We start from the raw sequence: 26,762 nt of genomic DNA, 5'->3' as shown, positions 1-26,762 counted from the left end.
GATAGACCAAAGATGTTTAGCAATAATCACTTTCCTGTCTTAATTTGTTGACTCACTGTTGACTAAATTGTTCCTTTGATGTACCCTAAAATATTATATTTCTTTACTCTATGTGTAATTAAAATTGTGACCTTTATTGTCATGATTGCTTCATGTTAAGAAGAGGAAATTTAAAAAAAGTATAATCAAATTCAAATTTTAAATTTATTTCTTCCCCATTTCTAACTTCCCCTACTAACAAAGTACTTCAGCAAAACTTTCCATTTCCCAACTGTGAGAGATCCCAGTTGGTGGAAAGATTATTCATAGTAATAATAAATTATTCCTTGTCAGAACCTCAATATATTTTTAAAGTCAGATTACTTTTTATGAATACATTCTGCTAGAAGTATGAGGCTATAATGAGTCAACTACAGACTTGCACATTTTATTTTTAGAAAGGCAGATTGGGGAGTAAATACAGATAGAGGACAAGTAATAAATGCACAGATCTCAATTCTTTGATGGCTTTTCTTAAGACTTGCATTTTAATTGAATAATAGGTGATAAAAATATCATTGAGAAACTTTGAGAATTTATATGAATTGATTTTGGAAGGAACATATATAAAAGCCAGGCGCAGCATCATACATCTGTATTAACAGCACTTGGGGAGGCAGAGGCAGGCACATCTCTGATAGTTTGAAGCTATCCAGGTCTATAAGGAAGTCCAGAACAGCCAAGGGTTGACAGAGAAACCCAATGAAAACAAAAACAAGAACAAAAATTGACTGACATTTTCAAAATTCATCAAAGCTCATTTAGAGGCTTTATAAAATCAGAATTCACCTTTATGATTTATGCTTAGCATATATAATGAGTGAATCACAAAATGAGTCATAAAAGTAAATTTGGGCCATGGAGACTGAAGAGGACACCCTCTAACTAGACAAGACTCCTAGTAGAGGGAGGGCAACAGCAGCCCAATCCAAAAAACCTCCACTGAAAATTTATCCTGCCTACAAGATATATAGGGATAAAGATAGAATAGATAGAGCACAGACTGAGGGAATGTTCCAACCAATCCCTCACCCAATCTAAGACCTGCCTCACAGAAGAAAGCCAACACCAACACTGTTAATTATACTCTGCTATACTTGCAGACAAGAGTCTATCAGAGTTTTCCTCTGAGAGCCTACACGCAACAGGGGATTCAAACAGATGCTGAGAGGTACAGCAAAATATTGGGCAAAGAGTAGGACATCTTGTGGGGAAGTGGAGGGTATGGAGAAAAGTACCTGAAGGTGACAGGAGCTACAGAAGAAAACCACCAGAGCCAACTAACCAGGGCTCAGAGGGACCTGTGGAGACTGAAGGACCAACCAGGGACCATGCATGGACTGCAACTAGGCCCCATACACAGTTGTAACAGATGTGCTGCTCAGGCTCCATGTGTGTCTTCTATTAAGGGGAGTGGGGACTGTCCCTGATATGGACCCTGTTACATTTTTTGACTACTTTCCTCTGGCAGGACTGCCTTGCCTGGCCACAGGGGAAAAGGAAACATTCAATCTAATGAGATTGGATGAGCTGGTGTTGGTAGGAGGCTCCCCTTTTCTGAGAAATAGGGAATGAGTTATGGGGGAGAGGAAGAAAAAGCCTATGACCAGGATGTAAGATCGATAAATAAATTAATTAATAATTAAAAGTTAAATTTGACATTTGATTTCATGGCTGTTATTTCTCAGAGGAGTTTAATACAAATTTATAATTTTGACATATGTATTTTATTTTTTATATTAATATTTATACATTGTTGTTCTTAGTTATACATCTTCCCTTTATGGAATATATCTTTGATACACCCTAATAATCAAATGAATAGTAAATGCTTCAGAAATTAATATTTTATTAAATTAAATTATAGTTTATAATATTTTAACAAAATAAGTTAAAAAATTATTAATTAAGTGATAAATTAATATTAGAGTTCAGAAAAGTAGGAAGTTAACATTTTTAAAATAATAGTCTGCAGAACCATCAATATCTTGGTTTTTGTCAAATGATACTTGAAATGTGTAGAAGAATGAAAGTAAGATTTCAGTTAAACTTGATTATATTCGTGTAGGTACAATTAAGCCTTACAAAAACATTACTTTTATAATATGGTTTAAGTTATCCTCAATGGCTAGCTGTGGAGGACAAATGGAGATCACTTGAATGTATGTTTTCCTATATAGGATCCCAGTGCCAAACAAAACAAAAAAAGCAAAAGTGAAAGTCATACTTATTGTTTTTAAAAATAATATGTATTATCTATAGGCCCAGTTAGCAATAAATCAAGACACAGACACTTGTTATATTTTAAAATAGCCTTAGTTAACCTGAGGCAGGGCAGATACCAACCCTCTAAACTTACTTTTCATAACAGGGCCTCAGGCATGGGATCCCTGTCTTAATCCCATGCCATCTGCTTCTAATAACTTTTATCAAGCTACCTTCTATCTATAATCCCATATACTTGTTTATGTTCTTCATTAGGGCCAGATTTTCCATCCACATCGGCCATGTGCTTCTCCTCCATCTAACTCATGGCAGCCTTCTTCTCTTCCTTTCTCTTCTTTCCAGGATTCCTCACTCTCTCTAAGCCCCACCTATCTCCTTTGCACTGCCCAGGTGGGATGGCTTTTTATTAAGCAAAAGGTGGGTCACATAGACAGCAAATAGTAATTAGGTTCAAACTACATCAGATCATACCCCAACACATTCTCAACAGTCTAATGCAAAGAAGGTAATGAGCAAAAACTGTATGCAAGTCTGAGAAAAAGGTGGCAATTCATTTCATTAATAAACTTCTTATTGTAAGCTATAATATTTTTCTGTTTCTGCAGTAAGTCTTGATTTTAAGAGAAATGAGAGCAGTAACTACTAGGCATGTCTTTCTTACAAAGTAAACATGCATTGTAGATAACTGTCAAGAACATATATATATATACCCCTATATACATATATACATATGTGCATATTTGTATGTATGTATGTATGTATGCATATGTGTGTGTAAGCGGTACATATCTGTGTCCTTGGCTAACATGTATAATGCCCTGGGTATGATATCCAGAACCACCAAACCAGAGTAACCTCAGTCAGTTTTCCATGAATATATATATATATATATATATATATATATATATATATATATATGTGTGTGTGTGTGTGTGTGTGTGTGTGTGTGTGTGTGTGTGATATGTGTGTGTGTATATAATAATTGAAACCATGACAACAATGGAAGCTTTTCTTTATTTTTTTTTAGACAGACTGTCTCGGCTAAAATTAACCTCTTCATATTCTAAAGGCATAGTTACTTTGAATGCAAAGTAAGGTCATTTATAATGCTGTTAGGTGAAATTCATGTGTGTCATTTAAAACTTTGAAATTCTTTTTCTGATGTAATTGTAGAATATAAAATGCATAAATCCTTTTCCAAATAGTAAATGACATTTCAAATAACTTTGTAGAATAAGAATAATAGCTAAATTATTTTCACCGTAGTGTAGAAAGTAACAGTAAACAGGTTTCTTTTTTCTTTTGGAAAAGAAGTTTCACTTTTAGGTTCTAAAAGCATTTTTGTCAGCCCTGGAAACTAAATTTCTAAAGCTCTTAACTGTTCTGTTATACTGCAAATTAATATGTAAGTTTTAAAAGTCTGACTGAAAGTTCAATGAAATTAGTAAGTGCTGATGAGACTATTTTGCTTCTAAGTTATTTCAGGGAGAAACTGTTACTTTTTGTAAAATAGAATATGTTCAATGTGATGATTTACATTCAATTTATTAAACCCCATAAATATAAAATGCCTTCATTACTTTCCTGATTATACTAGAGTGCCAAGTCAATTAAGGTAGTTATTGAGGTTTCATGTGGTGAGATATGAAAATCATCAACAAAATTTTATTAATTTCTTAGGAGCTTCTTATATTTTTGTCTACCTTAAGAAAGAGAAACACACACACACACACACACATGCACACACAGAGAAATGCACATGTGCATGCATGTACACACACACAGGAACACACCTACACATATATGACAAGAGAGCAATTAACCCTCTAAAAGTGATATAAAATCATTTCATATCTTTCTCCACATATATATGCATGTAGTTGATATGTTATTATTGGTTCACTTATTTGTGTTATGATTAACTCTTTCCTTTATTTCAATGACTGGATATACATTCATAATTTTTTCAGTCTATTAGGTGATGTTCTTTGATAAGTAGATTTTCTGTTGAAGATAATAACTAATTATCTAGTGTTTAGTTGGTAATTATTTCTTCTTTGATTCATCAACCAGTGTGAATATTGGCCTTGAAGCTCAAAGTATTAAAAATAACTTTAAGTATAAAATAACAATTTCAACATGGAGGCAAAAATGAATTTTGTGCAAAATATCCCTGTATGCTTAAAGCATACAGATGCTTTATATCAGTTCATCATTTCATTAAATGTTCTATAGTACTCTACAATTATTCTAGGATATAACATATTCAATGATATACATACATAGAAATTTTATATTACATAAATGTCTGCATACACATGTAAAAATAATTTCATATAATGGCTTTATAGTATCTAAGCATGCAAACAATTATATTATTTAAAATCTTTATATTTAAGTTCCTTGAAGTATGCCTGTCAGCGTAAAAGTATATGAATTAAATTCTATGATACCTTTCCTCCTAATGCAAAAACATCCTATCATTGAACAGTATTTGATTTTAATTTTGAATTATTTTAACAATAAATGAAATACTGTACTCTATTGGAAATTAGGTATCGTACAAAAGCAAAACAAAAACAAACCCACAGTTTGTATCTTTTTTGTTTCCATCCTTAAAAACTTTAGCCAGAGTTGACTTTATAAAAGTAACTTCATGATCTGACACCTTCACACAGACATTCATGTAGGCAAAACACCTATGTACATAAAAATTAATAAATAAAAATTTAAAAATAAAATAAAATCATATTATTACAGATTTTAATATTATTATTTAGGAACTGAACTGCTAGGATTATGTTAGTGAGATTATTACTGAAATGGCGGCAAATACTAATGCAATTCCAATAGATAGAAAATTGATTTAATAACCTAATCCTTCTACCTCCCAAACTTTTATAATGCACTCTCGGAACAGAATTTAGAATTAAGTTTCTTCTCAGTATTTCCTCACTATCTGCATGACTAAGAACAAGAAAAAAATATATTTTCCATAGGCAAAGTACAATATATATTTTAGGCACAGTCTGATGCAGGTTTTCATCATGACACAACACTTCAATACATTAAATGAGGTAACTGCTAAATATAATACATTTAGGTAGGTAAACTGTGTGAGATCCCCACAAGTGAAATTTTGTAGTTTTCTTAGAGCACCATACAGTAATGTTTGCCAAATTTCTACATTCATGTGCTTAAGTGTCATTTTAAGTCATGAATTTTGTGATGCTAGAAACATGACAACATTATTCATTTGCTACTACTGCTATTTTTTTCATATTGCAAATTGCAAAAATTATCACACATAATATCTTATATGTATATAGGTCCAAAATATTCACCTACTACATCTGGTAATATTGGTTTTTAATATTATGCATTGATTCTATAATAAAATATTTTTAAATTATAAATTGATACTGAATATGCAAATAAAAAAACAACATATAAATTACTGTTTTATACAAATTATTTATAGATTATATATAATTCCATGTGAAATGTTATCATGGTTATATGTGATGGAAGAAAATTAAATCTATGTATTATTTAAGATGAAGATACATTTGAAAAGTTCATCAAATAGGACTAAATAACATTAATAAAATATTTTTATCATTTGTGTATTTTATTTAACTAGAAACATTTCTGTCATTTAAAATACTGAATTGTTGTTCCACAGAATATTTCAATTCACATTGTAGTATCTGGTACAGCTACCTAATACTATCAGTGTGTTATGAAATTGTAACCTTTTAATTTCTTTAGGCACTAAACATTAAATATTAATATGTACCAATCTCAAATATATTCATACTTTTAATGAATCAATAGAATAATAAATCTTCAATACAACTATTTATACCCTAAATCACATATCAGTTATTTTATATTTTAATTTAAACATTGTTTTTATATATTCTCATTAAAATACAGTGACATAACTTTCCCTCTTCCTTTGCTTCAGACCTACCATGATACCTCTGTCCAAGTTTTCCCATGCCTGCCAACTTCACATTGATTGTCTCTTTTCCTTTAGTTTGGTTATAAATGTTTGTACACTGTATAAGTATTTAGTAGTAAGAATTGAGTCTGCTAAATCTATTTTTTTGTTTGTGTGTATATGAGTGTAGTAAAATTTTAATGATTCATGGCTAAATAATTTTTCTATAAAATAAATACATAACTTAGGTAATATTAAGTCATATGTCATAACATGCAGTTATTAATTAAATGTTCTTAAATGTATAGTAAAATCACATGATAATGACATATGTTAATTATGGAATGTATATTAATAGTGAACACATTTATATCTGTGGATATATAAGACATTTATTTCTTCATTATTTGGAAAGGAATGTATATGTGGTACAGGTGTAAAAGTATCAAATACTATCAGTTTACATTAAGTGTATTCATGTACTCTAGACAAGATTAGTGGAATCTAATAAAATATAATGTATTTGATTAGCAAAATGCAGTTAAAGTTAATAGATTTCAATTATATTTTAGCACCTGTAATGTAAATAATTATAAAATTTTCTTTTAAAAAGAGTAGTCCCATAGTAAAAGTATAATTATCGTTTATTGTTTCTAAGGTCATATTATCATCAGTACAGATTATGTAAAAAATATAAATAATAGTACAATTTTATTATTAAATCATTGGGATATAAAAGCATATATTCAAAGAGGATACACACATACAAATTATCTATATATTAGAATATTAAGCTTTTCTTTGATTAGATAAAACATTTTAATTTATTAAGTAAGTTTCTTTTAATAATTCATGCAATTAGATATAATATCGGAAATATCTAAATATTTCGGTAATATTATGATTTTGATATGGTATCTACAATTAACAAACTCAATGGTTGGAAAGACTATATTCTTTTTGGATAAAGTATTTTAGGGATAAATATAAAACTCTGTTTAATTTGTACTAATAGGCTTTTCTGGTACAATATTATATTAAATATTTTAGATAAGAATAAATAAATAGCTGGGAGTGGTGGTACACACCTGTAATCCCAACCTTCTGGAAGTAGAGGCAAAAGGATCTCTGTGAATTTGAGGCCAGCCTGGTCTACAAATCGAGTCCAGGACAGTTAAGGCTACACAGAGAAATCTTGTCTTGAAAAATAAAAAGAAAAAAAAAAGAAAGAAAAAAGAATAAATAAATAAAACCTTATCACTTGTATACAATACATTTTGCAAAAATGTTAGCTATAAAAATTTCCCTCCAATTTCTTAACTTACAGACTTAGAAAGTCATAACTAGTTTAGTGTTTTCTTGACATGTTTTCTTGGACACTGCAAGGACAAATAAGAGAATTTATGTTATTATAATCTATGAATCTACTCAAAAAGACTATTAAGTCATTATCTCATACAGTCTGAGTCATTAGTATTTTGTTTTGTTGTTTGTTTGGTTTGTTTTGAGTATTTTTGTTGTTGTTTTTTCTTTTTGTTATTGTTTGCTTTTTTTTTTTTTTTTTGAGACAGGGTTTCTCTATGCAGCCTTGGCTTTCATGGACTTACTTTGTAGAGCAGGATGTCCTTGAACACACAGGAAGCCACTTGCCTCTGCCTCCAGAGTGCTGGAATTACAATCCTTAGCCTTGTATACAAGGTGAATCTAGGACAGGCAGGGCTGTTACACAGAGAAACCTTTTCTTGAAAACCCAAGAAAAAAAGAAAAAAGAGAAAGAAAAAACAAAAAAGAAAAGGTCTGTCCTCTAGAGGACACAGGTTGAATTCCCAGCAATCACATGACAGTTCACAACTGCCTGTAACTCCAAGACCATTAGCATTTCTAAATGAATATTTGACTTTGATCTGGAAACTGAGACTACTTCTATAAATACCTTTTGTCAAACATAACTTGAAGAAGATTGGAAGCCAAAATGCAAACAGCATACTTACCAAAGTATGTCTCTGTAATTTTGTCTCTGATATATATCAGAACACATTGCTATTAGTTATTTGATATACTTTTGCTAAAATAATAGAATGTACATACCAGAAAATATGCAGTATTTTTGAGAAGTGAGAGGTAGATTAACTCAACGAAATATATTTTTTCAAAGTATGAGAATTTAAAGGAAATACAATTAAGAACCCCACATGTACCAAAAATAGTTTATATTGTTAGTCTAAATATTATATATTTTTAGTGTATAAACAGCTAATAACTAATGTGTCTTTAATTTTTTTTCCTTTTATAACCAGGGAGAGGCAATGGTTTCCTTCTCTATCAATTTTTAAAATAATTTCTTTAAACTCTCCTTTCATACAGGTTCTGTTTTCAGTCTGCTAAATCTAGTCTTAACAAGCTTCTTGTTAAGTAATCATGGTTATATGTCTCTCATGAGAATCATTTTTACTGAGTTTACTAAGAATCTTCATACTTCTTGTATTTTATCCTGGTAATTCTCTACCCACAAAGATTCCAACCAATCCAAACAGCACACATTGTTGCTTGGCTGCAGGATTAAGAATGAACTGAAATATATTAACACATGACAGAATATTTGTCATTAAGAATAAAACATTAATTTTAGCAGATGTTACAAAGATCCATAATTTATTTTCCACAACAATCCTTATTCATTCAAAAAAATCAGCTGAAAGATAGCAAACAAAATGAAAATGTAATAATTTCAAATAATCAAAAATTCAGCTTAAATTTAAAAGGCATTTTTAAAAACGTGGACACACTGAACATTTTTTTAAAAAATTGAGTTATATAGTGAACTAATATAATTATATAAAAGCATTGAGTTAATTAAACATAAAACAGAAAGATCCAACTGGTTATCTAATACAGATGTATGTTACTCACAAAAAATATAGTTTCAAAATATATGAATTAAAACATATGTATTAGACTAGCAGTAAATGTTAACATATTTTGAAAATACAAAAATAGATTTTAAGGCAAAGTTATACACAAGGTAATTACAAGTACATTGTGATAAAAATGGTAATTCCTAAGGAAGTAGATATGATAGAAAAAAGTGTGAAGCAGATAATCTCATATATTTCAAGATAATTTTAATGTTAAAATAATTTGAAGGTGGATGAGAAATCAAGAATCAACATAATACAACCAAGCATACTGATATTAATATAGTAACCCAACATCTCTAAAATGCATAAGAACCTTTTTTGGGGGGTACATTTATCTTGTTTGCTATTACACACCATTAATTGAACTACAACAAAAAACAATTTTAATACATTAAAAATAATGAAGATACATAGAGTTCATTAACTGACTTCAATTAAATTATATATTGAGTAAAATATAAAAGTAGGAAATTAAACTGAATACTCCATAAGACAAATGAACATTTAAAAGTAAAAAAGAATCAAACAGACAAACAAACAAAAAACAAAGTGATTTATAAATAAGCAGGAAAAACAGTAAAGTATATAGATGACAAATAAGTATAGCTCAGCTAAGGAGAACTTAATCTTTGTATTTTATTATGCTCATAAAGAAGTAAAATAAAAAAAATCACAAGAGTCTTTCATAGAAAGTTAGTGAAATGGGTTCAAAGTAATTATAAAGTAGCACAGCTGAAATGGCAGTTTTGAACATCATTTTTTCAACATTTTAGAAAAAGTAGAACACATAAATGAAGTCCTTGAAAGACAGAGATGTATAAATCTCAAGAAATCGCATATTCTGAACAGCAGTATTTTTCTATTAAAAACTTTTGTGCAAAGAAAATTCCTCAGTTATTATCACAGATGATTTCTAGCAAATATTTAAGAAAGGATTTTTAAAAACTCACTGAGATTATTTTAAGAACATATAAAAAAGAACATTTATAACTCATTTACAGCAAATGGGAAACAAAACAGGAAAATAAATAAGTGAAAAAGGAATGAAAGAATAGAGATGTTATTTTTCATGAACGCAGATCAAATAATAAACACATGCATAGTAGATAATTCTGAGTGGAATACTATAACAAATAAAAATTCTATGGTATAACACAAATTTGCATTTGTTTAAAATTAAATTTTTAATTTTTGTAACTTAGCCTATGAACATAGTAAAAGATGCACTACACTATGGTGATAAATTCAGTATCACAAACCTGGCTACTTGCCCCCCCCCAAAAAAATAAAAAGTCTAGATCCAAAGTCATTGAGGAAAATCTTAAAAAATTATGATATTATGCTGAAGTGTAGTTTTATAGAGTTGATGGGTGTGGAGAAGAACTCAGTTTTCTTTAAGTGACAGACCACTGGGAGTTTGAACATAAGCAATTATATGGACAACACAAATTGGACATGGTGTATTTTCTTTTCTTTCTTTTTTTTTTCTTTTTGAGGGGGAGGTAACAAGAATGGGAGAGTGGATATCGGAACACTGGGAAGTGAGTATGATCAGGGTACAGAATGTGAAATTCTCAAACAATTAATGAAAATATGTTAGGGGAAAAGATCTGTTTCAGCACAGTGCTCAGCACAACATCTATAATAACAGATGCTATTTAATACAATTAACTACTTATTCCCTAAAACACAATTTATATTGTAGTTGTCATTATGTTTGACTAAGTATTTGTATATTTAAGGAAAATAATTTCAATTAAATTTAAGTTAGAAACTTATGCTTATTAAAAATTAACTTATATTGTTCCTGATACATAGTAATATAAATCATTGAAAACTGGTGTATAAATGCAATTCATTTAGATTATATTGAACATTACAATTGTTGCATAAAAATTATTTTAATGCATAAATATACTATTTACATAAATGTCTCAAAGAGAATATTAGCTGTTACTATCAATCTTTATAAACATTATAAACTGAGATGGAGAAATTATTATATTTTGAGTAAGTGAATACAAGAATGAAGATAATAAGCAAAAATGACATATTGGTCTTGCACATTGATATTAATCTATATATTTTAGACTGTTTTGCCCTTTTATATAATGAAGCAATAATGAAAAGCTTTACTACAAAGTATAAGAATAAATGGTCCCAGTTTTAATAGAACTTATGAATACTCTTGTCCATTTTTCTCTTACGGAATCATTTATTACTATTTTCAATAAACCGATAATGATGTTGAAGAGCAATCCAAAGCCCAACTGTCTTGTTCTGACTTGGGCTGTTGGGATTTGACAAACACTTTTTTATAAACAATAAGGTTTTTTTTTTTTTTTTTTTTTTTTTTTTTTTTTTTTTTTTAGGAAATAATGGTATCATATGGTTTACTTCCACTTCAAAAGCTAAATAAGTTAGTGCTTTTATATTAAATTATGATTCCTTCTTTGGCAAGGTCGTATGCACAGTTTAACCATGGTAGTAATATAAAACTGTGAGGAACAAATACAATTTGTTCACGTATGAACATTACATTTTAGTAAATCCAGACATTCAAACATTTTTACAGTCCCATGTTAAAGAATTAAACATTATTCATGGAATTATTTTGCATTGTTGAAGTAATTCAAAAGCTTTTACCTATAACATAGAATTACAGTTTTTATTAAACATACTTTATTTTCAGTTGTTTGTTTGCTTGTTTTGTTGTTTTATCATATGCCAAAACATCACTATGTAGCTCACGATATCCTTGAATTAGTTAAGTCAACCTACCTTGGCTTCATGAATTTGTGAAATACAAATGTAAAACAATATTAAAATGCATTTTTTCATGCTTTCCTCTACTAGAGTCAAGTTGCCAACAATCTTTTTTTTTTTAATTTGTTCACATTACATCTCTATGGTATTCCCATCCTTCCTTGCCTCCTGGTCCTACCCTCCTGTCCTCATTTCCCTTACCCATACCCTAGTCCTCAGAAGAAGGGCACTCGTCCTCTATCTTATGATCTCAGCCTATCAAGTCTCATCTGGCCTGCCTGTATCTTCTACCTCTGTAGCCTGTCAAGGCCACCCCACCAGAGGGAAATGATCAATAAGTGGGCACCAGAGTCCATGTAAGTGGTAGCACCTACTCCCCATATTTCGGGATCCACAAAGAGACTGTGCTGCCTATCTACTACATCTGAGCAGAGGGTCTTGGTCCTCACTATGCATGGTCCTTGATTAGTATATCAGTCTCTGCAGTATACCCCATACCCCCTGGCCTGCTTTCTTGGATTCCATTGGTCTCCTTGTGCAGCTCTTGTCCCTTCCAGGTCCTTCTGTCCACATCTCTTCCATAAGACTCCTTGTGCTCTGCCTCAAAGTTTGGCTGTGAGTCTCAGCATTTGTTTCATTTCCCTCCTGGGTGGAGTCTCAGATGAGCTCTACACTAGGTTCTTGTCCTGTTCCTTCTCTTCAAACACTTCCTGTGTATATTCTATTTACGTTTCTAGATGAGTATTAAGCATTTCCCTAGAGTCCTCCTTGTTATTTAGTTTCTTTAAGTCTATCTATTGTATTGTGTTATTATGTGGCTGATATCCATTTATAAGTGAGTATATACCATGTTTTTCTGGGTCTGGGTTACCTCACTCACGATATTTTCTAGTTCCATCAATTTGACTGCAAATTTCAAGCTTTCTTTGTTTTTGATAGCTGAGTAGTATTGCGTTGTGTAAATGTGTCACAGTTTCTTTATCCATTCTTCAGTTGAAGGACATATAGACTGTTTCCAGATTCTGGCTATTAAGAATAAAAATGCTAAGAACATATTATATTAGTGCTATCTTCATCTATCTTTCTCTTTTCACACACAGAAAGAAAACTTGCCAAGAGGAGTGCTGTACCCCTTTCCTCTGTGGCAATATCCAATTATTTGTTAATGTCCATAATCTACACCAACATCTTTATTTCACCCGGAAAATTAGTAGGTCTAAATCAGGCTACTGGGTTGCACATCTTTTCCACCACACCTGAAACTTTTACCTTTTTGTAGTATAAAGAAAATTTTTTTCTTTAGTCAATATTTATTTATGACCTGTCAAATCATTGTCTTTTACTTTGGTGGTATTGCTTAGTCTCCAAAATCCATCTGAACATTCTAATAAGATGTTTTTTCATTTATTCTTCTCACATACATTACATTCTGACTGCAGTTTTCACTCTCTCTCCTCCCCTAGAATCTTACCTACCACCCTTTCCTCCAGATCCAACACCCTGCACCACACCTCAGAAAAGAGTAGATCCCTCAGGTACATCAAATACTACTTTTAAAATGGATGGTGGCTGATGAGATAATTTTTTGGATAAGGGCCTGAGAACGGAACTAAATAACTGGAACAATGGCACCCAGGATGAAAGGAGAGAAAAAAACTTGTGAAAAATACCCTCTGAAATCTACATGCATTGTTGCAGAGTATATGTTCAATGTTAATAAATAAATAAAGACATATATACATACAGACAGACAGACATCAAATTAATCCATAAAATATAAGTCATATGGTTTTCTTAGAGGCTATTATTTATAGAACAAGTGTAAAATTGCACAATGTGCTTAGTTACTTAGGTGTGACTACAAAATTACATAGAAAATACTATTTCTTTCATTTTTTAATCATTTTGTTTTTGTACTGTATTTTGTTTGGTTTTGTATGTTTTAGTTGTATTTGGTGTCTGGGCTATCCACTCTCTGGTTCTTTGCCATTCTTGAAGTGTCAGGCTTAGGTTCTCACTCTTATGGTAGGCCTCAACTTAATTCAAACACTGGTTGGCCCTTCTCAGACATTCTGTACCACCATTGTCATAAAACATCTTGCAAGCTGAACAGGTTGTAGATGGAGTATATTGTGGCTGAGTTGGTGTCCCGATTTTTCTTGCCTTAGTCTGCTGTGTACCTCCCTGGACCAAAGAGATTAGAATGTAGCTATGAAGGGTCCAACCCGTACATGTTCAACCTCTCTATGTTCAATGACCTTGAACTTGATGGTATCCTTTGCCTTACAGAAGGTTTTCTGTTTTTTGAGTTCCCATTTATTTATTGTTGTTTTTAGGGCCTGTGCTCTTGGCGTTCTGTTCAGGAAGTTGTCTCATGTACTAATTAGTTCAAGGTTATTCTGCACATTTCCTTCTACTTGATTTAATGTGTCTGTTTTTTATGTTAAGGTATTTGATCCCCTTGGACTTAAGTTTTGTGCAGGATGATAAATCTGGATCTCTTTGCATCCTTCTTTGTTTAGGCATCCAGTTAAACCAGTAAAATTTGTTGGAGAGGTTTTCTTTTTCCATTGTATGGTTTTTGCCTTCTTTGTCAAAAGTCATGCCTCATGGATGTGGGTTTATTTCTAGGTATTTGGTTTGATTCCATTGATCAACCTGTTTATATGTAAATAAAATACAGTTTTTTTATTACTATTGCCCTGTAGTACAGCTTGAAGTCAGTGACAGTGATAGCTCCAGAAGTTCTTTTATTGTACAGTATTGTTTTAGCTATCCTCTGTTTTTTTCCATATTGAGTACTGTTCTTTCGTGTTATATAAACAATTCTGTTAAATTTTTGGTAGTAATTGCATTTAGTCAGTAGATTATTTCTGGTAAAATGTCCATGCTTAATATGTTAATTCTACCAACACATGAACAAGAGAGATCTTTCAATCTTCTAATATTTTCTTCAAAAAATTGAAGTTCTTGTCATACAGTCTTTCACTTGTTTGGTTATTATTAATCCATGATATTTTAAATTATTTAAGACTATTGTGAAGCATTATGGGTAAATACTATTTTTGTTAATAAAATTAAAATATTACACAAGTATAAGGAATGTCTCACAAGTGGTTATTAATAATGTGGTTCATACATTAATATATGTGTCATGTTCTAAATGTGAAAAATACTTCAGTGCATTGATTAGTAGTTTAATTCGTTGTTGTAGAATTATGGTCCTTTCATCATTTCATTCTAACTGTTATCTGTGATTGTTACTATTAAGAATTAGCAAGAGTTGAACAAATTTCCGTGTGATTCATAGGTCTTGGAGAAATTAGAATCCAGTTCACAGGACTTATGAGAGGCAAATCACAATCACTTGTAAACTAACGTCAGGAAATGTAACACTCTCTTCTGGCTTTAGAAGATACATGAATACACTATACACACACACACACACATACACACACACACACACACACACACACACACACAGAGAGAGAGAGAGAGAGAGAGAGAGAGAGAGAGAGAGAGAGAGAAAGAGACAGAGACAGAGACAGAGACAGAGAGACAGAGAGACAGAGAGAGAGAGACAGAGAGAGAGAGAGACAGAGAGAAGGAGACTGAGAAAGACATACAGAGAGAGGTAGACAGAGAAGCATAAAGAGAAACAGAAATAATATAACTTAATAATATAAGTTAATAATATATAATTTGCTTATTCCTGTAGGAAAAGCCTGAGCTAATTAACTTACAAACACAAACTCATCTTGAACAATTGTTTTGATATTCTAGCCCTAGTAGAATCATTTCATTGCTGTTGGATCTGGGTATGGCAGCATGTAATGGTGCAAAAAATTTAATATAAGAAGCTACATAAACTTTTCGCTTGAACAGGAAAATTGGGAGAAGAGAAGAAACAATGAAGCTGAGGATGGATCCCTTAATTACAAAGATCATAAGAGACATTTCAGATCTTAATAAGAGAATTGAAACCTGATCCTTTTGACATCATGTAAATTATTGTTCTTTCTGAAGGATTCTAATTGCATGACTGAATGTTTCAATGTTGTGTTTTAGAGAAATATGAAATTATAACTGATGTAATCATTTAAACAAAATCCAGTTCTCAATAATTTATTTGGTTTTTCCAAAACAATATCTAAGAAACTTGGAGCTCACCTATTGTGATTTGTAAGCTTTATTTCACTGTGCTAAAACATATTTCAATATGCTCTAATTTTTTTCACTTACTCTCAACAACTAAAGATGCTAACAGATCATTTTTAAAAGGTTTTCTGTGAGAAATATTGGAGTACACATCTCCAAATGTATCTTTTATGATTTTTCTACCTTTATTACCCATATACATTTGCTTCCAATTATATTCCACTGATATACATTTCAGCACAATGTTTGGTCATAATTTAAGCCATAATTTTTTGGAGTTTCTTTCTTCAAAATAAGAAATGACCTACTATATTTCTTAACCACAATTTTCCTAAATTAAATTGTCTGTGGTATCCACTGAGTATTTGGATGCTGTCTGAGGATAATGTATTTTCCTAGGAGGAATGTTCACTTCATCAATGTTAAATGTTATTAATGAGTTTCAGAATCCCCCAGAGGATGTTGTTTTAAATGTAATTAATGTAACCTTACCAATTTGCAAAGCACATTATTTTGAACTTTCTGAGTTAATCTGTGCCAGTCCTATATCTCCTCTTAGGAAAAACAGCATGTTAAACTAATTAAATGATGTCAGTGATATTACAAGAGACCAAAGAGTTTACTAAAATATATTTAAAATAATATCTTAGCAGGATCAATTCACACAGAAGTAAAAAAAACTTATCTATAGTTCTGCGTGGCTCATTTGCTTGAAATGTATTTACTAGGTTTTACGTGTTTTTTACAAAATAAAATAAATTACCAAGTTTATTATAAAACTTACTTCAGTCAAGCTCCTTCCACAATTACTGCTTCCAATTCCTTCCACACCTACCACTTTCTACTCTTGAACTGATGACCTCATTATTATTATCATTATGATTGCATGCACACAAACAAACCTATGTGTGTATATGGATAAATGAAGAGATATAAACAACTGACTCCATTTTTCTTGTTTGTGCATATGTTTGTATATGCTTTTAAGACAAACCACTTTATATTGAATAACAACTTATTATGGAGCTCATCTTTGAGAGAGGCTAATTCTTCTCTCCTAGGTAGTTAATTGTCTGCTGTCCATTATCTTATATGGGGGGGGGGACCCTGTAACATTTAACCCTTTCCTATTAGATGTCATTGATATTGTGATTATTTATGTCTTGTTGATGCAGTTATTTCTCTGGGATCATGTTCTGTAGTAGATATCCTAGTGTTCTAGCTCTTAAAATCTTTCTAACTTTTCTTCAGCAATGGCTGCTGAGTGATAGATGCAGGAATGGTAAGGTCAATATGTCTTTCAGGGTTGGGTTCCCCAAAATCCATTGATTTATACATCATGTCCACTTGTGGTTTTCAGTGATAGCCTCCATAAGCTAAGAAGGAAGTTTTGTTGTTGTTGTTGTTGTTGTTGTTGTTGTAGATACAATTATCTGTGGGTATCAACTTAAGATCTAGATTGTAGTTATGGATTATGCAGGTTTAGCAGAGTGATGATAGCTGATTCTTCTCTAAGGTCCATGATGGGAAGCTAGTTTTCAGTATTAGACATGACTACTTTCTTGTTGAGAGGACATTAAGTTAAATTACAGAGCTTCTGGTTAACAGAAACATTTGAGTGCCATTGATTGTACCTTTGTTAATATATTTCAATGTTGCTCATTTTTTCCTTTCATGGGTGTTGCAGTTAGATAGGATTAACTATAACATCTCATGGTAGGTTGCGTAATATTTTCTGGGACCAGAAAATCTTAATATATAGACAAATGTCTCAGTTTTGTTTCATATTGGTGTGAAAATATACCTTGAAGAAAAAAAAGAAACTATTTATTAAAGATAAGAGATTACAACTAATTCACAAAAAATCAAGTGAGCAGGAACTGAAGCTATGTCTATAATCAATAGTATAGAAGATAATACATGTATGCCTGTGCTTAGTATAGAGTTCAGAATCCAAACCCAGGGAATGGTACCATCAGGTCCTACGATAGGATGACATGCATAAATCCAACCTAAACTAGATAATTCCTAAGTGAGACCTCTTTATTAGGCTATTCAAGATTGTTTGGGATAATAAGGAAACACTGAATGTCAAAAGAGAGGAATTACATATTCCATCAGCTATAAGAAATATCCAACTTTTTACTATCTTTTATAGTAAATATTTTATATATACATTAATATAATTACACATAAATACAATAAACTACCTTCAGCAAGAAGAACCATTATACAATCAGGAATTTTATAAATATGTTACATTCACAGTGTTTTGGCTATTTGTATTTGGCAGCCTTGAAGAAAATATCTTTCCTATCTTGGTGAGTCTAAAATTCTGAATGTAAATCCACATCTATTACATCTCATCATTATTAACTTAAACCATCTATCTAGACATGAAAACATCTTAAGCCCTAGACAACTGAGATTAATTGTGAAACTAAATTATCTGGTCTTTAACCCCATCAGCGACATGAGAAGCAATAAAATGAATTACCTGAGAGTACAATGAGTGCAGGCTAGTAGCTTCCCAAATGAGAAGATGACAGAGAGAGTTTGCTGGGTGAATGTTCACCCAAAATTCTCTATAACATTAGAGGATCATCTTTAACCTTCTGGCCCAATATTTATGACAAACTTATTTATGAGGCAGAAACTATTGAGGACTTGGTTAACTTGTCTTTGCAGAGTTTAGTCATCAGTGCTTGCAGATTTTTAGGCAGAATTCTGTCTGTGGTAGAAATGAGGACATTTTACCCAGTGGCTTGTTTGCCACACTTGAAGCCATCTCCATAAGGACTTTCTTTGAAGCTCATCATCTTCTTTGAGGTAGGCTGGGTGATTCCAAGAGATAACCTGTCTCAACTTTTAACCAATGATTTTTATCTAATAATATCCATCCAAATTTAAAATGAAAGAACAATCTTCCTAAGTAAACAAAATATAATGTATATGTGAAATGATACATATTTTTTTCAGGTAGAAAGACCTCTAAGAATATAAGTTAGGTCCACATTGCAGAAGATTATCAGTAGGATAGAAACAAATTTCTTGGAAATATTCATTTAAAAATACAGAATATGTAAATGTTAATCTAAAAATTTTTTACTAAAGGATTCTCTGAATGAAAAATAAATGCTTATATATTATATATATGTATATATATGGAGTCAGTTATTTTATGTCGCATTCATTCAAATTAGTTCAGCTTCATACCTTGTTGAAGAATTACAGGATTTTTTATCTTTATGCTGGCCTTTGCCATCTACTTTACTTAAGACAGAATGTATTGATTTTGTATTACCTTTCATATTACATCCAGCTAGCTGGCTGAAGAACTTCTTGGCATTCTATTATTTCTACTTCACATGCCAGAGGAGAACTGGGGTCATAAAAATGCATGCCCATACCCAGCTTTACCTGATTTCTGAAGATTCAAACTGAAGTTTTCAAAGTTCCATGGCAAGTGTTTTCCATTGAGCTTCATTTTCATTTAATCTAATTAAAATTAATTTCATGATTATTATCTAATGTACACCTTTCACACACATTTACTAAATCAATAGCTGCAACTAAAGATTAAGAAAATTACTAGTCATCAATAGACAATTTCTATATCTAAATATTCAAGTATTTTCATCTTAATCTATTTTCTGGACATTGTTTACACACAAACACACAAATTAAATCATTATCCTATTCTATTTTGAAGCTTTGACTTAGTCAAAAATCTGTGAAGGAATCTCATTGGCTTATACAACCCTAAATTGGAGATTTTGTTATATACTTGGCAAATAAAACAATTCTATGGCCATGTCTTTAGTACTATATGATAGAATTTATGGTTCAGGTGCATGTGAATATTCAGTTAAAAGTTTCAACTGTTTTAAAAAATATGTTTTAAATCTGATTCCTAATATATATATATATAGTCCATAGGCAGGGGAAATGGTCACGTCAGTAAAATCACTTGCTGTGCAGTATGAGGACCTTTCTTTAAGTACTCATTATCCATCTACCCACATACATATACACATACACAGACATAAAAGCAGACCACACACACACACACACACACACACACACACACACACACACACACGCACAGACGTACACACACATGTATTCATGTACACAAAATATTAACAAAAGAAATCAAAATGCTCGACATGTCTGAAACTGCAAGCCATCCCAAGACAGACCAGGAGAATCAGTGACACTCTCATTCAATGAATCATTATGTTAGAGAGTAGTAAAGCCAGTTTTGTGCGGACCTAGGAATGAATGACTGCACGTTAACTTACTGATATTATGTACAAAGCACACAACATACACATAAAAGAATAAACTTTTAAAGTTAAACAGTCAAAAATACTTTTTTAAAAGCCTTTAAGAGAAAAATCTTTATTATAATAAAGAAGGGTTGAATCACACACACACACACACACACACACACACACACACACACACACGCACACACACACACACACAAACTATTACAAACCATAAGTTTAAAATGAGAGTATGTATATTGCATCTAGTACCACTTGATTAGAACTATGTTGAACTACAGCCATTTTGAAATGAATTATAAAACATTAATTTTCTTGATGTTTGGTGAACAGTTCTTGCTATTTCTATATTTAAATACAATTAAAATAATTCAGTGTTGTTCCATACAATCTGAAATATGTTTAATGAATGTACTATCATTTTAGCATAGAGATAGTATCAGTAAGCATTTCCTTCTGCTGTCCTTGTTAGTCAAGATTTCATCCACTCTCACCTCCTAGAACCCATAGATAAATTTATCACCCATACAACTTTACCATTTGAATACAGCTATATAATTGGACATGCACGTGTTGTAAACTGCTGTGTCCAGCTTCTTTGCCTTAAGATTCTTATATGTACATTTATTTCATTCCTACTGTGATTTCTGATAATTTATGAAGACAACTTGATAGTGAAGAAAATAATTTTCAATACTTCATTCTGTTGCTTATCTTTTCATCTCTTACAGTACCTTTTGCAGGGCAAATATAAATAGAAAAAAAAACTCGACCCATTCATGCACTTCCTGCTATTTATTTTGACTTTAGGAATACTTCCTGATAAGTTGGGCAAAAGTTGTAAAACCACTGGAAATCTCCAATATACTTAAACAGAATATTAAATTTTTATTAGTTGTGATTTGTTTCATATAGATGGTAATAAATATGATTTTTTTTTTGTTTTCCCCACCCTGACAGCTGCAGAAATAACAGTGCAGCCAACTGTGGAAGAAGCCTCTGACAACTGCACTCAAGAATGCCTCATCTTGGGCCACTCTGATTCCTGCTGGATGCCAGCTTCTCTGACCCATCCCAGCCCTCCACAGATACAGACTTCTGCTCTCTGTCACAGCCCACCCAGGACTCACACATCGGTTCGTTGTTGCAGCCCTCCAGTGACACAGACTGTTGCTATATGCCACAGCCCCCCTGTGACCCAGGCTATTGCACTTTGCCACAGCCCTCCATCAGTACAGGCAGCTTCTCTCCAACACAGTCCTCCTTTAGCACAGGCAGCAGCACTCCGCCATAGTCCACCACCAGCACAGGCCTCTACAGTTTGTTACAGCCCACCTCTGGCACAAGCTGTGGTAATTCACCGCAGTCCTCCTCTGCCACATGCTGCTACACTCCATCGCACTCAGGCCCAACCGGCAGTGAGTTTGCAGCAAGGATGGGTGCAGGGTGCTGGAGCTGATGGACTGCATCCCCTCGATCAGAGAGTACAGGGTAGTACAAGAGCTCAATTTTACACCATGGCTGAAAGACATTACCCAGATGATGACTCAATTAAAGTCATTCCCTTGACCACATTCACTTCAGGTCAACAGGCCAGATCCTCAAGGGGTGATTCTCCCACAATAGAAGAACATCCCTTGTAAAGCCTATATGGATATTTCACATTTTCCTTAATATGTATATATATTCAAAGATTAACATTCAATTTTAATGAATAATCTAAATTGGGAAATTTGTAAATAGTTCTGTAAATAGAAACAGATATCAGGATAAGAATAGAGCTAGATCCTTAGTCAAAAGGTGATAAAATAAATTTAAATTTGTGATTTAGACTGTGAATTTTCAAAAGAAATAATTAAAAATTATATCCTGATGTATAGAAAGGCTTATCATGACAAAAATTAACACCTAAAATATATTTCTGATGTACAGTAATTAATTTTTATTTTTTACCACTATGTGCAATATTACTGATTTCTTCTTTTTGACTTTTGTGGATTCAACATGTAGCTATTGCGATATTGGGAAAGATCTGCTTTCCAGGTTTACTTTTAGTTCATCCAAACTTTTGTTCAGATAAAATTAGATGCATAGGTATAGCATTTTGTTAAAAATTTTGCTTTGCTTATTTTTCTCTACCTTATTATTATCTATATTTCTACCTTCAAAAATGTACAGTAGTGGTTGTATATAAGATCTTATACAGGGTTTGTCTTTTTCCCTGTTTTTTATGTTTCCTACCTTTATTTCAGGAATATATTGCTATAATTTGTATATATATATGTTTTCCAAAAAAGAACATATATGAACTGTATAGATTTAGGTTTCAACCTATTTCTCTACTCTTTAGTAGAGTTCGAGACACTAAAGTGCAATAGCTATGCCCATATTAGGCAACTATTAGCCAGAATGGGCATGTGCTTTTTTACATTTATATACTTTTGTAGTGTAGTGTAAAGTACATCAAAAATATTATTTTATCTGTCATGGTAAGCCTATATCCCAGTATGAATTGGGCATTTATCTTCTGGAATTTGTATATAAAATCACAAAGAAGATAGATATGTTAAATGCAATATTAATTTATAACTATTACTGCAAAGTAATATTTTCTAAATATGATTAGGATGATTTACATGCTGATTTTACAGCTAAATGGCTGTTACTGAAAGATGCTCAGTAAAAAAATGAATAAAACTGTACATAAAACCCCACACTAGGCATATAAGGCTAAGGGATTTTTATCAATCTAGCTCATTTTACTGAAGAAAACTACTGAAAACCAGATGAAAGACAGGAAAGTACTTTTCAAGAGATTTAATTAAAAACCTACCAAATGTATTGCAGTACTGAATTTCAAGGAGATGTGCAGAGGAAGAAATAAGGTTCGTGACTGCGTGCTGGGGTGGATAAGAAATACCCCAGTAACACACACTGAACTCAAAATCTCACATATGAGAAGAATACATCCTAAGCAAAGAATACAATAGTATCTGTAGGAAACATTAGTTTCCATTCGTTGTCTACACATTCTTTTCTGTTTTGTGTACTTAACTGGCCATTATCTTCTATGTTCACATTTCACAAATTTACAGAAACACCACAAGATTCATTTCCCCTGTAACAAAATCAAGAGTATGTCTTGTTTCAGTATCACACTAAACCAAGAACCAATTAATGTTTGGGTTGGGGGGGTGCAGGATATTTCTTGTTGCTTAAATTAGATGTAGACTTTGTAATGTGTAACTTGAAGATATGTAATTTATGATTAAACTGTGTGTAAATGTTGTAATATAAACTGTGGTAAATGTGTAATTTCATTGGTAATGTTTTCCAATGAATGTTGATAAAAGTTTCCCTTTGTGTGCCCGGCAGGTTAAGTAGCGTTTTGAGAATATATTGTTCCCCTTGTGAAGCTCATTAGATTGTATATGATTTGGTGTATAGAATAACTTCTTAACTTTTAACACCTAGAGTCGAATTAGTGAAATTAACTAGCATTACTGCTTTTTCCTTTTTTGTATTTGTTAGTAGTTCAAGGGATTTGAAGCATACTGGTTTTCCAGGTGCACAAAACCCCAAAAAAATTGATGGTGTTTGAAAATTTATTGAAATAAGATCATGTATATGTATTGATATTGTTGCTCTTGTTGTTAATGAAGATTCTAAACGTGGGAAAGAAAAGAAACCCAGAATTACAAAATCAGTGCTTCCAGTAGAGTTAGACTGCTGTTTTTCCTCTCAACATACACATACAAATTAAAAAAAAAAAAAAAGCAGAGTCATGTGAGTGAGAAATATTTCTTTTGCTTATATTATTGCCATATTTTCTTTCCATAACTAATATAGAGATATTCATACACATATACAGAATTTTGAAGGAAGGTACAAATTGAGGGTAAAAATATATTAAATAATGTATCAGAAATATGAATTCTTATTTTAGTAATGGAAATATAGAGTCAGAAAAATATATATATTTGAGATTATTTCTGATTATGAGATTTACTGTATTACTAGGGAAGCTCTTATATTCTTATGTTTAACAGTTTTTGAAGTGTTGATACCTTTCCTAGAAATGTAGGAATGAACAAATATGATTTTGTTGCCCTTTCTAAGTCTGATTATAATCAGACTTAGACAGTGTTTAGAAAATGAAATGACTGGGCACTCTCTTCTGGTTTTGTACCAGAGAGAATCTGAATGGAAGCAGGCTGGGCATAGCCAAAGAGGCAAGGGGTGTGAGCCCAGTTATTATCCCCTATGCATTCTCTTTCTTAGCTTCCACTAGGTATAGCCTTGGACATCAGGAATTTCCATGGCCTCAGATTTGATGAGATCTTTCTCATCACAATACGAATTCTTTCTTTGAACGGATGGACAGAACTATATGTTGACAAAGGTCCCAAAGTGGTTCTTTTCAAAAGTAAAATATGTCCTTCTAGAGCTGCAAAACATCTGAGTTTACAATCAATCAAAAATGTTTCCCTCAAAAAAAGAAAAAGATTTGATTTTATTGAACATAGACGGTGATTTGGTATTTTCAGAGAATGTTCGCAAGACTGGTTATTCTATATTTTGGCCATATTATGTTAAAAGATGTCTTAATTTTCCAGCTTTAGCTTTATTATATACACTTGTAACTATTCAAACACTGTGTACTAAACACATACACATTCATTTCCGAAACTTTATCTACAAGTTTTGACTAATACTGTGTCAGTGTATTAAAACTAACTTTTATATATGATTCAAACAATGTAAACAATTTAGAGAGTACAGGTTTTGTAGTCTCATTTAATAATTTAACATTTATTTTTAGTTATGCAATTTGATTAGAAAATATTGTTAAATTATGAGTGCTACTGTGCAATGGTGACAGTATGAAGAGTTTCTGCCTTCTCAAACTAATGTTTGTCACACATATTCATTAAAATGGTAAAAAAGTAAACTAAACAAATCATAAATTGGGCAGTCCTTAAAACAAAATCATGTCATATATGAAGAACTCACTTTCAGACCTGAATAAATTAAATTGTATATTTAAAGTTTTCTTTAATTCGTTTATTAAGGTTAAATATGTATATATCTAATATACATTTATGGAAATATTGTTTCATTTATATTCTTCTGATTTATAATTCATTGTGGTCATACTTTCTTTCATTGTTATCCCAAACTTTAATTACATTGACGTGAAAATTTTCTCAAAAATGTAGGGTACTATTTTTGGCATTTCCAAGTGGCCTAATTAGACTGGATGCTATGAGAGCAGAGGGGACATTTTTCATAACATGTAATAATTATTACACTAAAGAATCTCTTGCAGCAACCTTAAAATATTCATTCACAGTACCTTTCTGATACTAACCACACATATTCTTTCCATAGATATGATTGTTAAAAGTACTACAAGCTTACAACAGTAATATTAGAGGAGAAACAGCTGCTCATAAAAATGTGTGTGCACAAATAAAAAAGGAAGGCAATTGTTTTGTGATTGTATATGATACTTTTAGGAATAAAATTTGTGAAAATTATGCTGTCCCTGTTTAAAATATTTGAAACTTTATGAACTGTGTATTTATGCTTTTACTTGTGGAAGCCTCCTCCTCTGTGACATCATACAGCTTCTGAAAGTGAACAGTATCCCTAAGAATTGGATGCTTTGGAGGTGAAAGATTGGATTTTTGGGGACCAGTATGGCAGTATGTAGTCCAGTGGCAACTGTGTATTAATTGTTCTATTTCAGGCTCTGTATTGCATGGTTTCTTATTCATAAATATAGACATTAATAAAGTAGTTATGAGAAATAATTGTGTTATATTATGTCTTTTTGTGAAGCCAAATATAAAAAGCTGAATTGGGACACTTGACTAATATATATGAGCCCCTGGGTTCAAACACTAACAATGCCAAAAGAGTGACTATTGTTTTTTTTAATTTTATTTTATGTTTTTATATTTGTTTTTAAATTTACATAGATTAAAATAAAATTACAAAGTAGATGTTGATACATTTATGCCAATTTTTATATATAACAAGCTATATCATATTAATTTAATTTTCCTATTCTTACTAAAAATTTCACACATAAGTCGTTTCTACATTTTTTTCACATCTCCATCTTCTTTATCTTCCTCTTTCCATTTCAAATTCATGACTACTTCTTCTTTATTTCTAAACACACATACACACACACACACACACACACACACACACACACACACATACACACACCAACACACATGGTTTGTTGATTCTATTTAGTGTTGCTCATAGGGATATGGATTGGATAGCCTATTATGGGGCTTTTGCCTGTAAAAGACTGTCCTTAACTCCTTTAGCAGTCATTAATTGCTTGTAGATTTTTATCTAGGAATAAGGGCTTATGAGATATACCCTATGTGCACTTGC

The 26,762-nt window shown here is 31.7% G+C and overlaps 1 protein-coding gene across 2 annotated transcripts in view; it reads left to right on the top strand.

Annotated features, from left to right (window-relative positions):
- Positions 1–26,155, top strand: part of PCDH11X (protocadherin 11 X-linked) — a 663,262-nt gene extending 637,107 nt beyond the window's left edge. For both annotated transcript variants that reach the window (XM_084789429.1, XM_084789428.1), the window contains exon 8: positions 21,306–26,155. In XM_084789429.1, coding sequence (XP_084645555.1) covers positions 21,306–21,988 — 683 coding nt within the window. In that variant the 3' untranslated portion in view covers positions 21,989–26,155. The remainder of the gene's footprint in view (positions 1–21,305) is intronic.
- Positions 26,156–26,762: the final 607 nt, after the last annotated feature.

The sequence above is a fragment of the Acomys minous genome (assembly GCF_964271855.1).
Source record: "Acomys minous genome assembly, chromosome: 7".
Taxonomy (NCBI): Eukaryota; Metazoa; Chordata; class Mammalia; order Rodentia; family Muridae; genus Acomys; species Acomys minous.
This window is presented reverse-complemented; position numbering and strand designations above follow the sequence as displayed.